The sequence below is a fragment of the Anarrhichthys ocellatus genome, unplaced genomic scaffold (genome assembly GCF_004355925.1).
Source record: "Anarrhichthys ocellatus isolate YVR2014 unplaced genomic scaffold, GSC_Weel_1.0 scaffold1188, whole genome shotgun sequence".
In the NCBI taxonomy this organism is placed as follows: domain Eukaryota; kingdom Metazoa; phylum Chordata; class Actinopteri; order Perciformes; family Anarhichadidae; genus Anarrhichthys; species Anarrhichthys ocellatus.
Window position 1 is genome coordinate 1,845 of NW_022281162.1, and position 10,959 is coordinate 12,803.

At 41.8% G+C, this 10,959-nt stretch overlaps 2 protein-coding genes across 5 annotated transcripts; both read left to right on the forward strand.

Annotated features, from left to right (window-relative positions):
* The first annotated feature begins 2,903 nt into the window (after positions 1-2,903).
* On the forward strand, positions 2,904-6,842 carry LOC116377387 (C-C chemokine receptor type 2). 2 transcript variants are annotated; one of them, XM_031839025.1, is made up of 4 exons: positions 2,904-3,138; positions 4,079-4,221; positions 4,431-4,603; positions 5,947-6,842. In XM_031839025.1, the coding sequence occupies exons 2-4, from the start codon at positions 4,083-4,085 to the stop codon at positions 6,661-6,663; spliced, it is 1,029 nt and encodes a 342-aa protein (XP_031694885.1). In that variant the 5' UTR covers positions 2,904-3,138; positions 4,079-4,082; the 3' UTR covers positions 6,664-6,842. The 2 variants fall into 2 exon arrangements, with proteins under 2 accessions (XP_031694885.1, XP_031694884.1); XM_031839024.1 differs by having other exon boundaries at positions 2,904-4,221.
* An 814-nt stretch (positions 6,843-7,656) lies between these two features.
* LOC116377386 (C-C chemokine receptor type 5-like) lies at positions 7,657-10,779 on the forward strand. Of its 3 annotated transcripts, none has more exons than XM_031839020.1 (3): positions 7,657-7,797; positions 8,673-8,786; positions 9,275-10,779. In XM_031839020.1, the coding sequence occupies exons 2-3, from the start codon at positions 8,713-8,715 to the stop codon at positions 10,386-10,388; spliced, it is 1,188 nt and encodes a 395-aa protein (XP_031694880.1). In that variant the 5' UTR covers positions 7,657-7,797; positions 8,673-8,712; the 3' UTR covers positions 10,389-10,779. The 3 variants fall into 3 exon arrangements, with proteins under 3 accessions (XP_031694880.1, XP_031694882.1, XP_031694881.1); XM_031839022.1 differs by having other exon boundaries at positions 7,770-7,797; positions 8,748-8,786; XM_031839021.1 differs by lacking the exon at positions 7,657-7,797 and adding an exon at positions 8,492-8,639 and having other exon boundaries at positions 8,748-8,786.
* Positions 10,780-10,959: the final 180 nt, after the last annotated feature.

The window sequence follows — 10,959 nt, forward strand, 5'->3', positions numbered from 1 at the left end:
TCTCTCTCTCTCTCTCTCTCTCTCTCTCTCTCTCTCTCTCTCTCTCATAAATTACATTATTCTTCAGTAGATTTTCAGACTTGCAGAGTTAACATGTTTGATCTGGGTCATGTTATTACTGGGGACCATATTATCACTGTTCATGCTGAATGATTTTGTTTTGTCACTTCTTTTTTTCCACCTATGACAGTGTTAAGTCATCAGCACTGTCATCTTAAAAAGCTGCATGTGTGTACATATTATCTTTAGACTCTGATTTTTACATGCATTTTAAGTTTGCACTGGAATATTTCATGTTGACAATAACATGTCAGATGTGTAGTGCCATTAAGTGCGATCTGATGAGTATCAGTATCACTTTATGATCTCAGGGAATTTCTCTCAAAAGTTATACGATGCCCCTTCTTTTCCTGCTGAGCACTTGACTGTAAACCAGGAACCTTTTGTTTGTAACGGCCTGCGACCACAAAGTTTGTTTTAGCGTGGCTGAGTCCTTTCAAACGCAAATTGAAGAGAAACATTCATGCTGTATGGTATTAAACAATAAATTGTTTTGTTTTTTTACACTGTCCTTGTGAAAGTTCTTTCACTCAATGGCTGATGATGAATCAAAGCCACAAAGTAACTAACACGGGGTTATGTAGCACCTTTTGGAACAAAGTTTGGCTCATCGTACACACCCTGTAACTTTTCATATATTTTCTCCATATTTTATGCCTCATATTTGTACTGTATATTGCAAATTGGAATTCTTTCTTGTGTTTTCATTCTGAGTACATATTTGTCTCAGTTATTTTACTTTCATTTCCAGGGTTAGTTGCATACATTCATACATTTATTCACATATTTCAGCTTTATGCTTAATGCTCCTCTTTTCTTGTCCATGTTTTATTTGGTGAAGTAGTTTAGTAAGCCAGTGAAGATTATAAAGTGTTACATCTCTTATCGTATCTAAGGCTACCTAACTATGATGATGCTGAATTGTGGTTTATTTTGGGGTCACCAAATCCACAGCACAACACAACTTGTGCTCATTTACAATAAACACAGGAAGTGAGGGTCGGCATGGTTGTCAAAGCTAGTGGTTCCATATGTGTTGATGGGGAGATGTGGTTTAAAAGAGATCACATGAATTTGATTATGGTCTGAGTAGGAAGACGTTTGTGATATTCATAGACACATCTAGACTGGTGATGGTTGCTGACAAGATTGCATGTACCTCTGACGTTACCATGTGTAAAGACGCACCGCCGTTACCTATGCTGCAGACAGTATTTGAAATGTGATGTGATGAAGTTACCAAGGGAAACACACACACACACACAATGTTATTGGATTTATTTATTGTAGGACTGTGAATGCTGGGAGCCATGTGCACAGCTGGGACAAAGAGATGTTCCTTTTAGTTCTCCCTGCGAACAAACAAATAGACAACGGCAATGAGTGACTGATTGAACCGGCCAGATTGTAAGACTGTCTAATTAGTTATGTGGCAGAACAATATTGTATATATATTGCCAAGATAAAGGTTAATTTATATATGGCAACAACTCACCTCTGCCTGTTTCCTCTTCCCAGGGTGTTCGGGCAAAACAGATGGGCCAAATCCCAATGTCCCCCCTTACGGACTCACGGACTTTGAGGCGTGCTCCCGCGAAGTCCGTGAGGGTTTAGGGATGTCAAATCGTCAAGTGTTTGAGGGCTCTCTTGCAGACATTTTGAGCCCTTTATGAACCCTTTCCGTAAGTCAGCATGGTATGCTGACTTAGCCTAAGGGAATTACCCACAAATCATTGAAATGTGACGTTAAACACGGGGTAAACAGTGGACGCATGGAGACGTAAAAAAAAAAAGGTAAACAAAGAGGACGGATCACGTGTGTTCAGCCTGTCTTATTAAATTAACATGAAATCAGATATTTATTTATTTATTCATCAAATTTTTGATTTTGTCATTGAAGCTGTTTTGACAAAACGAGTAAATATATTATATGAAGTTACCTCTCATCTTGTGAGGAAAGAGCCAGGAAGACTTTCAAATCAGGGAGTACAAAGTATAAAATAAATACACACAATTATACATCATATTTCTTGTCGTTTTCATGGTAATGTGATATGTTGCAGCAAACTGCTGTCCCATTCCTATTTACACCATCTCAAGCCCTCACAGTCTCTCACACTCACCCACTTACCAGGTGACGTCAGTAGGTCCTTGAGGGTTCAGGGTTTGAGGGTTTAGGGGGACATTGGGATTTGGCCATACCCAGGGGCTTGAGCACCCATGTATAGTTCCGGGAAGTACCAACTACAGGAAGCGGGTAGGGGTGAAGTAGATATGTGTTGCTCTGTTTATTTAGATTCATTATTTGTTTATAATTTACTCTATCTATAGGGATGGTAAATATTGGTAAATTATTATTGATATCTTTAGGGTTGGTGAAATCATGTGACTATTTATTGTACTTATATTATTATCGATATACTTACCAGTAGATGGTCTGTCTGGTCTAATTAGAGTCACCAGGTGTATAAAATGGAGCTCGTTTTGTTTTGTAGGGTGAATGAGTGGAGACTAGTAGACACTGGTGTAATCTTTGAATATCCAAATAAATGAAGCTTCAGCTGAAACCTCGTCCGGACTCCTGGTCTGCTCATTTTCCTCCATGGCTGCTCGGGCATCCTAACACCATACATTCAGAAAAAGTCAAGTTATCAGCTACAGTCAACACCACAATCATAATTATTGCTGTGGATTTCTTTTAGATTTGGACAATTCTTTTTAGGTTCGAAATGGCAGCAGTTGAACTTTGTTACAGACGCCTTTCAGGCATGACTCACTAACTGATGATTGGATTTGAAAGGTTCAACTTAAAAGGGAAGGAAAGTCCAGGAACATCTCTGAATTCCCTCACATTCACATGTGAATTACTTCTTCTTTTCTTAAGGTTTCGTCAGTGCAAAATGTTCAGGGTGGTAAATACACAGTTCAGTCATCATGATTGGAACATTGTATCTTTCATAATAAAGAGGAAAACATGCTATTTCTGTTTCTTGAAGATCTGTGAGTGGAAGCAACACTTCAGAGCAAATGAAGTGAAGAAAATAGAATCAGGAGTCAATAGATCTCCTTGTTGACATTGTAAGTAGCACTACTTTTATTTTTTACATTTGAATGAGTCGGCCACTTTGGCTTCACGAATGAGAGGACATTGAGGTCAATCTTAAGGATTGGCTTGAAGACAGAAAGAAGAGATTTGGTTTTATTTGGACCTTAGATTGTTCTACTGATGGTCACATTTTTCTGCCAAACCCTCTGTTAGTTATCTATTATTTCTGGTAGACAGTAGTCTGAGTTCAGAGAGCAAAGGCCCAAAGGAAAGTGAGCAACAGGATTAGGCTTTTGGCAAGAAAAGCAAAATTTACTGACAAAGAACGTTTAAAACTGTTGGTTGGTAGTCTTGTTTTGTGTTTTCACGTTTAGTTTGTTGATGGATTGAAGGTCTGGGAGGACCACCATGGTAAAATTACACATTTCCCAGAACAACCCAGAGCTGAGTTAGGTTTGAACTCAAACGCATGTTGCATCAAGTCTACTCGGAAGTTTCATTTGAAGAGCAGAGCAGTACAACCACAAGTTAATGCCTGCTATAAAGTAAATGAAAATGAACCTATGAGCATAGGTACTTACTCACTAGGATAGTAGGTGCACACACACAAAAAAGGTTGTCACCCAAATGTAAAAAAAAGGGGTTAAATTGTAGTGAACGTGAAACTTTGTGTAATATAATTGTTATTACAACTTGTTTATAATTTCTATAATGTATTTTTTACTTGGAGGAATTGTAATGATGTTAATTCTGGTAAAAAGAATTACTAGTTAATAATTTAAATGTTTTGTTGATTGTATGATGACACCTAGTCACGCCGACCCATGCCTCTGTTGTCTCTTTACATTAAAGACCACAATTGTTAGCGACTTTAAGCGTCACTCTAGCTATTTTGGTCAGATTTATTTCCTTTCATCTCATAATGTGTTCACTCAAAGTAATCTGTGTGTGTTCTGTTCCTCCTTCACACAGCATTATGACCATATCAGAGTACGAGCTCTACTCGGAGTATGATTACAATGACACCTGCGATGAGGATCGAGGTCCAGAATTGCCTGATGGATCCACGGTCTTGGTGGTTCTGTACTACATTCTGTTTTGTCTAAGTCTGCTTGGTATGTTCAAAAAGACCTGAATGTAACAGAGAAAAGGAAACATGTCTCACTCTCTTTCCACATTTGAATATAAATTTGCATTTTAGGCAATCAGCTGAAACATGATGCATGCAACAGTTAGATATGTGCAACAGTTCTGTTTTACAGCTTTCAAAGGAAACATTTAAGAAACCTAACGTAACAACTAATGATTTGAATTGATTTCACAGGCAACACCACGGTGCTCTGGGTTCTCCTCCGGTACATAAAGCTGAAGACTATGACGGATGTATGCCTGCTGAACCTGGCCCTGTCTGACCTCATCATGGCTATAACCATGCCTCTCTGGGCCTACAATTACCCAACACTTGCGTCATGCAAACTGATGACAGGAGCCTATCATGTGGGGCTTTATTTTATTTAGAAAAAAAATTTAATATATATCTTAGGGGTGTAACAATACACCTGTTTGTATTGAACCGTTCGGTACGAGGCTTACGGTGCAGTACGCATTGCGAACCGAATACGTTTGAAAAATACTATTGCATTTGGAAAATGCAGAAGCTTAAATTGTGTGAAATATAATGTTCTCTCGGTGGAGCCACTGTGCTCAACAAGGCAAATCATCCGACGTAACAGGCAACGTGCTGTCTGACACTCCCACCACGAAAAAAAACTTTCTACTCTGGTGAGGCACGTTTGTTCTGGGAGAGGCACGCTATGCTAAACTATGCTAAACTAGCACGCTACAAACTCTCCCCGCAGCGTTTAGGTAGCTATTCCCAAGTGATTCGATATGGTATATGTATAGCCGCGGACATGAGACCCTACTCTGTAGTGGAAAACGCAGGCTGTACGAACATGCTTAAAATGTTATTGAGCCCGGTGACGCTACTCCTTCAAGAGCCCATTTCTCCAGACCATAATTCCTACTTTGTAAAAGAAAACAAAAGCCCAAACAGAGAATCAAATGTCTGAAGCACCCGCTGCTCTGACAACGGACGGCTATACGTCACGGACTACACAAAGCTACTTGACTGTAACGACACATTACCTCACTACTGAAGGGGAGATGAAGAGCCATGAAGAGACACGCAAGGATTTGGCATTTCTGCTTTTTTCCTGTATTGAAAATGTACCGAACCATACCGAACCGTGGCACCACTGTATCGTATTGAACCGAACCGCTCAGCTCAGTCCTCCCCAGCAACGAGGCAGATCACCCGGCCACAATACCTCCAGAACGTCCGGGACTTGGTTTTATGGTTCACCCGTTGGCACCGGACGTGCAGCCTCCAGCCGGCCCCCGCCGCGAGGCACCCCGTCGTCAGGTCTGTCAGCCCTCGGAACAGGCCGCGGGGCAACAACTCGTGGGTGCCGTTGGTAGAGAAGAGGCAGATCACAGAACAATAATAAAGACTAGAATAATGCAAAGATATGTTGATTAGAAACGTATTTGTAATACGTCAAACACAAACGTAATCAGGGAGAAAATACTTTTCTAGTCAAATGTAATTGAGAATGCAGTTTAGTTTTGGGGGAACATAATTTTTAGGAGACAGGGCAGATTATATATATATATATATATATATATATATATATTTGTGTATGATAACAATTTTATGTTAACGACATTACGTGTAAAACTACTGCTGTGTAACGTCACTGTGAGCTGTATGAAAAAACCTCATTGAGGCCAGCAAAGCCTGATTCTGATTTCGCTTCCCCCTCTGCTCCTCTGAACAGTTGAGTTTCTACAGTGGGACTTTGTTTGTGACCCTAATGAGCGTGGACCGCTACCTGGCCATAGTCCACGCCGTTGCGGCCATGCAAGCCCGGACACTTCGCTATGGAATCACAGCCAGCATCACAATCTGGGTTATTTCTGTCGTTATGGCACTACCTGGGGTGACATTTGCTTCTTTGTACATGGACGAAGATGACAACAGCTCCACATGCCATCCCCTGTACCCAGAGGAAAGTCAGCGCTTTTGGAAGTTACTGCGAAACTTCAGCGAGAACACAGTGGGCCTTTTTGTGTGCCTCCCCATCATGATTTTCTGCTATGTGAAAATCCTTGTCATGCTATCCAAGTCCAGGAACGCCAAAAAGGACAGGGCTGTGAAGCTGATATTCACCATAGTGTGTGTGTTTGTGGTGTGCTGGGTGCCCTACAATGTCACAGTTTTCCTACAGACACTGCAGCTGTTCATGGACATCCTGGACACCTGCGAGGCTTCAAAAACCATCAACTCCGCCGTGCACGTTGCCGAGATCCTTGCACTGTCTCACTGCTGTGTAAACCCAGTCATCTATGCATTTGTAGGGGAGAAGTTTAGGAAGTCACTGGGCAAAGTGCTGATGAGATACCCCTGCTGGAGTCACCAGAGCAGAACGGCTTTCAGCCTCAGAGACACCACAGACAGAGAGACTTCCAACACACCTGTGAAGTCCGATTATTAAGAATGATAAACTCACCTTGCTACAAAGACGTGAGCTGGGTTTAGACTGTTGTGAGACAGATAGTTTGTGCGCGTGGTGTTGTCAGTGTGACGGGTGCTTGGAGCTGTAAAATGGTCCTCAGATTATTCCTCGTAAGAACAAGGGAATCTTTTATTTTGAAAGTCTATAGAATTTTATAAAACAATTCATTAAATTATGTAAATTAAAATATATGTGAAGCTTGTAAAACAATATTGTTTTTTGTAAAATAAAATAAATAAAAATCGGTTGCTTCTTTCTTTTTATAGGTAAAAAAAAAACCTTTCAGACTATTGATCTGTGAGTTTAAACAGTTGTTCTATGTGCGTGCGTGTGAGAAATATCACAGGTGTGACTTCTTGACACAGCATTGCATCACTATGCATCCATTTCAGGCAGGAATTCTTGGCAGCTTGTAAGTATTTGACAAGAAGTGTGCAGAGCAGAATCCCTGAGTCACATAACGCACCTGACTAACAAGCCAGTGTTTAGTCATCCGGGCCTACCATTCAAAATGATGCATAAACCATTTTAAGATCCGTAAAATGCGATAGTCACATCTTAATTAGAGCATTAGATATTAGTCAGAACTTTTCCAATACAAAGAAAAAGTAATATGTTCCCTATTCTGTGCTGTTTTTAAATAACTGTCAGTCTAGACTGCATTGATGGCCGTATCTGTAGTAACACTTCTGCCACGCATCACAGCACGAACATGCAGAGCTCTGCAAGCCTCCAGCTGTGCGTCTGGTCAGAGTTGCATTGCATCTCTTAAAAGCTTGCACATGTGGACTTGTGGTTCTGTTTTTCCGCAGACACTGTAGGCTCTTACATGAACCTTTCGAAAGTACTCGCAGGAAGTAAATAACCATAACCATCTCGCATATGCAGGCCTGCAAGCCCACCTAAAGCTTGGGTAGGGGGATGGGAGTGTTTTTTAAAAGAGGTTTGCACACCACAAAGAGAGAAGGTGTGAGAAGAGTGTCATTTGTCATGCACATAACATAATCTGCTTGGATGCATGGCTGATCATTTCTTTGATCTGATCGTCCACCTCAGCATCTTGTGATCCAGAATAAACACCACCATCAGCTATCGTGTTAACGGCACCCGCAGGTAATTTTTTTTTTTATATGCACATGCTTTCTGTGCCATATCTGTACAATTGTTATTGGATAGCAAGCTCAACAGGTGTTGAAATGAATTGATTAACACTGACCCTAACTTAACTCATTCTAGACATGGGGTCATTATTGGTCCAGCTATTACAAGAGGTTCAGTTGGGGTTTATACACAATACAATTCAAGTAATTTATTCAGCCGATGGCTTGAAAAGACACAGTTATTACATTGACTGCCACTTTAAAAAGGACCTCAACAAGAGTTACATTTCCTGTATTTGGATAGTTTAAAGTGTTTAGATTCATATCATGTGCAGCCTCAGGGCATTCCACCACCCTATGCGTGTCTTGCTACGGGTCCACTTCCTCACAATTAAAGAGACAGATTGAAAGAAGTAAAACTATCTTAACTGTCGACATGTTTGCTGCTAAATCAACCTGATGTCTTTTCCCTACTATTTCCACACTATGGCTACTGTGGTCAATGGTATGACTCTTCAGACACCATGCACACCCATTGATTATAGAAAGATACACTACAAAACACTTCATAAGCTGCAGAATTACGCGTGTTCTACGTGTGTTGAAATGTTCGGGTTTTTGTTTGCCAAACAAAAAAAGACTGTAAGAATCTGATCACAAGGTTTTGATGAGGAACTGAATTTTTCTCGCTTCTTTAAATTACCAGTACATCCGATTTCTGTGTAACTTGCATGCATGTTATGTGGCACTTGACTTTCACCTCTTGTACGGCCTTTGGATCCACCATTTAAGAGATACACTCAAAAATCTGTGCACAACAATTTATTCAGCAGAATCTTGGAAAGCTGATCCAGGGTGTGTACCTCTTCCTTTTTTTCTTTTCTTCAGAAAGTAGGTCAAGTTTTTTGTTTTTCCCAGGAAGTCTATCATGGCCTTAAACGTCTCTGCTATCGTTGCTTTCAGAGGAATAAGTGAGAGTACATCTACAGAAGACTTACCAAGGTAAGCTTAAACCCATAGCCTCTACACATAATACTAGGTTTTGTTCTTTTTGTCCCTCAAATGATCATAAAGTATGTGAAGCATATTTGTCAGCATGTGCCTTGCTTGCTTCCACTATTGCACTTTACTGCAAGTCTAGCATAGGAATGTTTATCAGCTACGCAGCTGAGCATTTCATTTCAATCTAGTATTTCATTTCTAATACGTATTTTGCCCTTACATCTATTTTGTTGACCTGTGTTCCTAAATTGGGCTGCAAGAGCACAACTGATTTTTGTTGCTTTTGTTTGACAGTGTTCCTTAGTGAAAAGGTTTCATATTTGTTTTCATTCCTCACAGCTACAGTGTTAAGAAGAAGAGTTTTTTTTTTTTTTTTTTTTTACATCTATGCAAGATTGTTGTAGATCAAATAAACTGAGTTGAACTAATGGGAACGTCCTAATCATTCGTTTTCCCCGTACTGGTTTTGTTTCTCTGTTTTTCACCAGGTCTACCAAAGCATCCTTCACCGATAGCATCGCAGCATCCTTCACCGATAGCATCACCGTTACCTCCCCAGAATACACTTACTATGACTACCCCGAGGGTGACTATGGGAGGTGCGTGTATGAGCGTCACGTGGCCAACTTTCTTCCAGCCCTCTACGTCATTTTCTTCCTCCTGGGCCTTCTGGGTAACTCTCTGGTCATCTGGGTCATTGCTTGTGGTGTACGACTCCGCAGCATGACCGACGTGTGCCTCTTAAACCTGGCTGCCGCCGACCTTCTCTTGGTGTGCACCCTTCCCTTCCTAGCCCACCAAGCCCAGGACCAGTGGCTGTTTGGGGACGCTATGTGCAAAGTGGTCCTGGGTATATATCATATCGTCTTTTACTGTGGGATCTTTTTCATCAGTCTAATGAGCATCGACCGCTACCTGGCTATAGTACACGCCGTTTACGCTGTGAGAGCACGGACAAGGTCCTTTGGAATGATCGCGGCTGCCGTTACTTGGGTGGCTGGATTTTTGGCTTCTTTCCCTGACCTGATCTTTCTCAAACAGCAGCCTGGTGCTAATATGACTCAGTTCTGCTACCCTGTATATCCCAAAGCGGATTTGGATGACCCCACCAACACGCACTTCTGGACGATCTTCAGCCTGTTTAAAATAAACATTTTGGGTCTTTTTGTCCCCGTTTTCATCATGGGTTTCTGCTACTCACAGATTGTCTGGAGGCTGCTGTACAGCCACTCATCCAAGAAACAGGCCATCCATTTGGTTCTCATAGTGGTGGCCGTTTTCCTCTGCTGCTGGGTCCCCTACAACATTGCGTCCTTCTTCAAAGCACTGGAGCTATTGCACATCTACACGGAATGTGAGAGCAGCAAAGCCATCAGACTGGCTTTACAAGCCACTGAGGCCATTGCCTGCTCGCACAGCTGCCTCAACCCCATCCTGTACGTGTTTGTTGGGCAGAAGTTCAGGAGGCACCTGCTGCGGTTGATAAACAGGGCTCCCTGCAGGCTGTGTAAGGTGGTCAAGGTCTTCATGCCTCAGGACAGAAACACCGCATCAGTCTACTCAATGACCACCAGCCTGGACGAGAGGAGCACTGCCGTCTGATGTGTGTTGTTTCTATCAACGCTAGGTTGCTAATTATACGAATTGTAAATATAGTTTTGGGTATGCAAACACGCTGCTGGCTGAAGCAGAGTGAGAAACAGTGTCAACTAGAACAGTCACCAGCTGCCAAAATATAAACAGACAGCAAGCCAGAGCCGAACTCAGAGATACCGACCATTTCGTTGCATGCAATCAAGGGGAGACACCGTTAAGAGAAGTGAAATGAATATTATATCTCCTCTCTCACAACTGCATCGGCTTTCTGTAGCAACCCGTTGCAGAGCAAAAGGTCCCCGGTGAAGCTGGAAGCGTTACATATTGTCACGATCAGGCTTTGCCTTGTGTGTTCTGTGTGTGTTTTTCTGTAGCTCCTCACTCTACCTGTCAGCCACTCCCTCAGCACCAGTCCAACTCCCTTCACCTGTCCTTGATCAGTAATCAAGCACTCCATCATCAGCACAACTCTCCTCACCTGTTCAAGTCACTTTATAAACCCCTGTCTCTCAGTCACTCACTGCCAGGTCATTGTTTGTGTTCTACCTGCCTGTTTGTTTTGTCCTGTTCCCGGTTT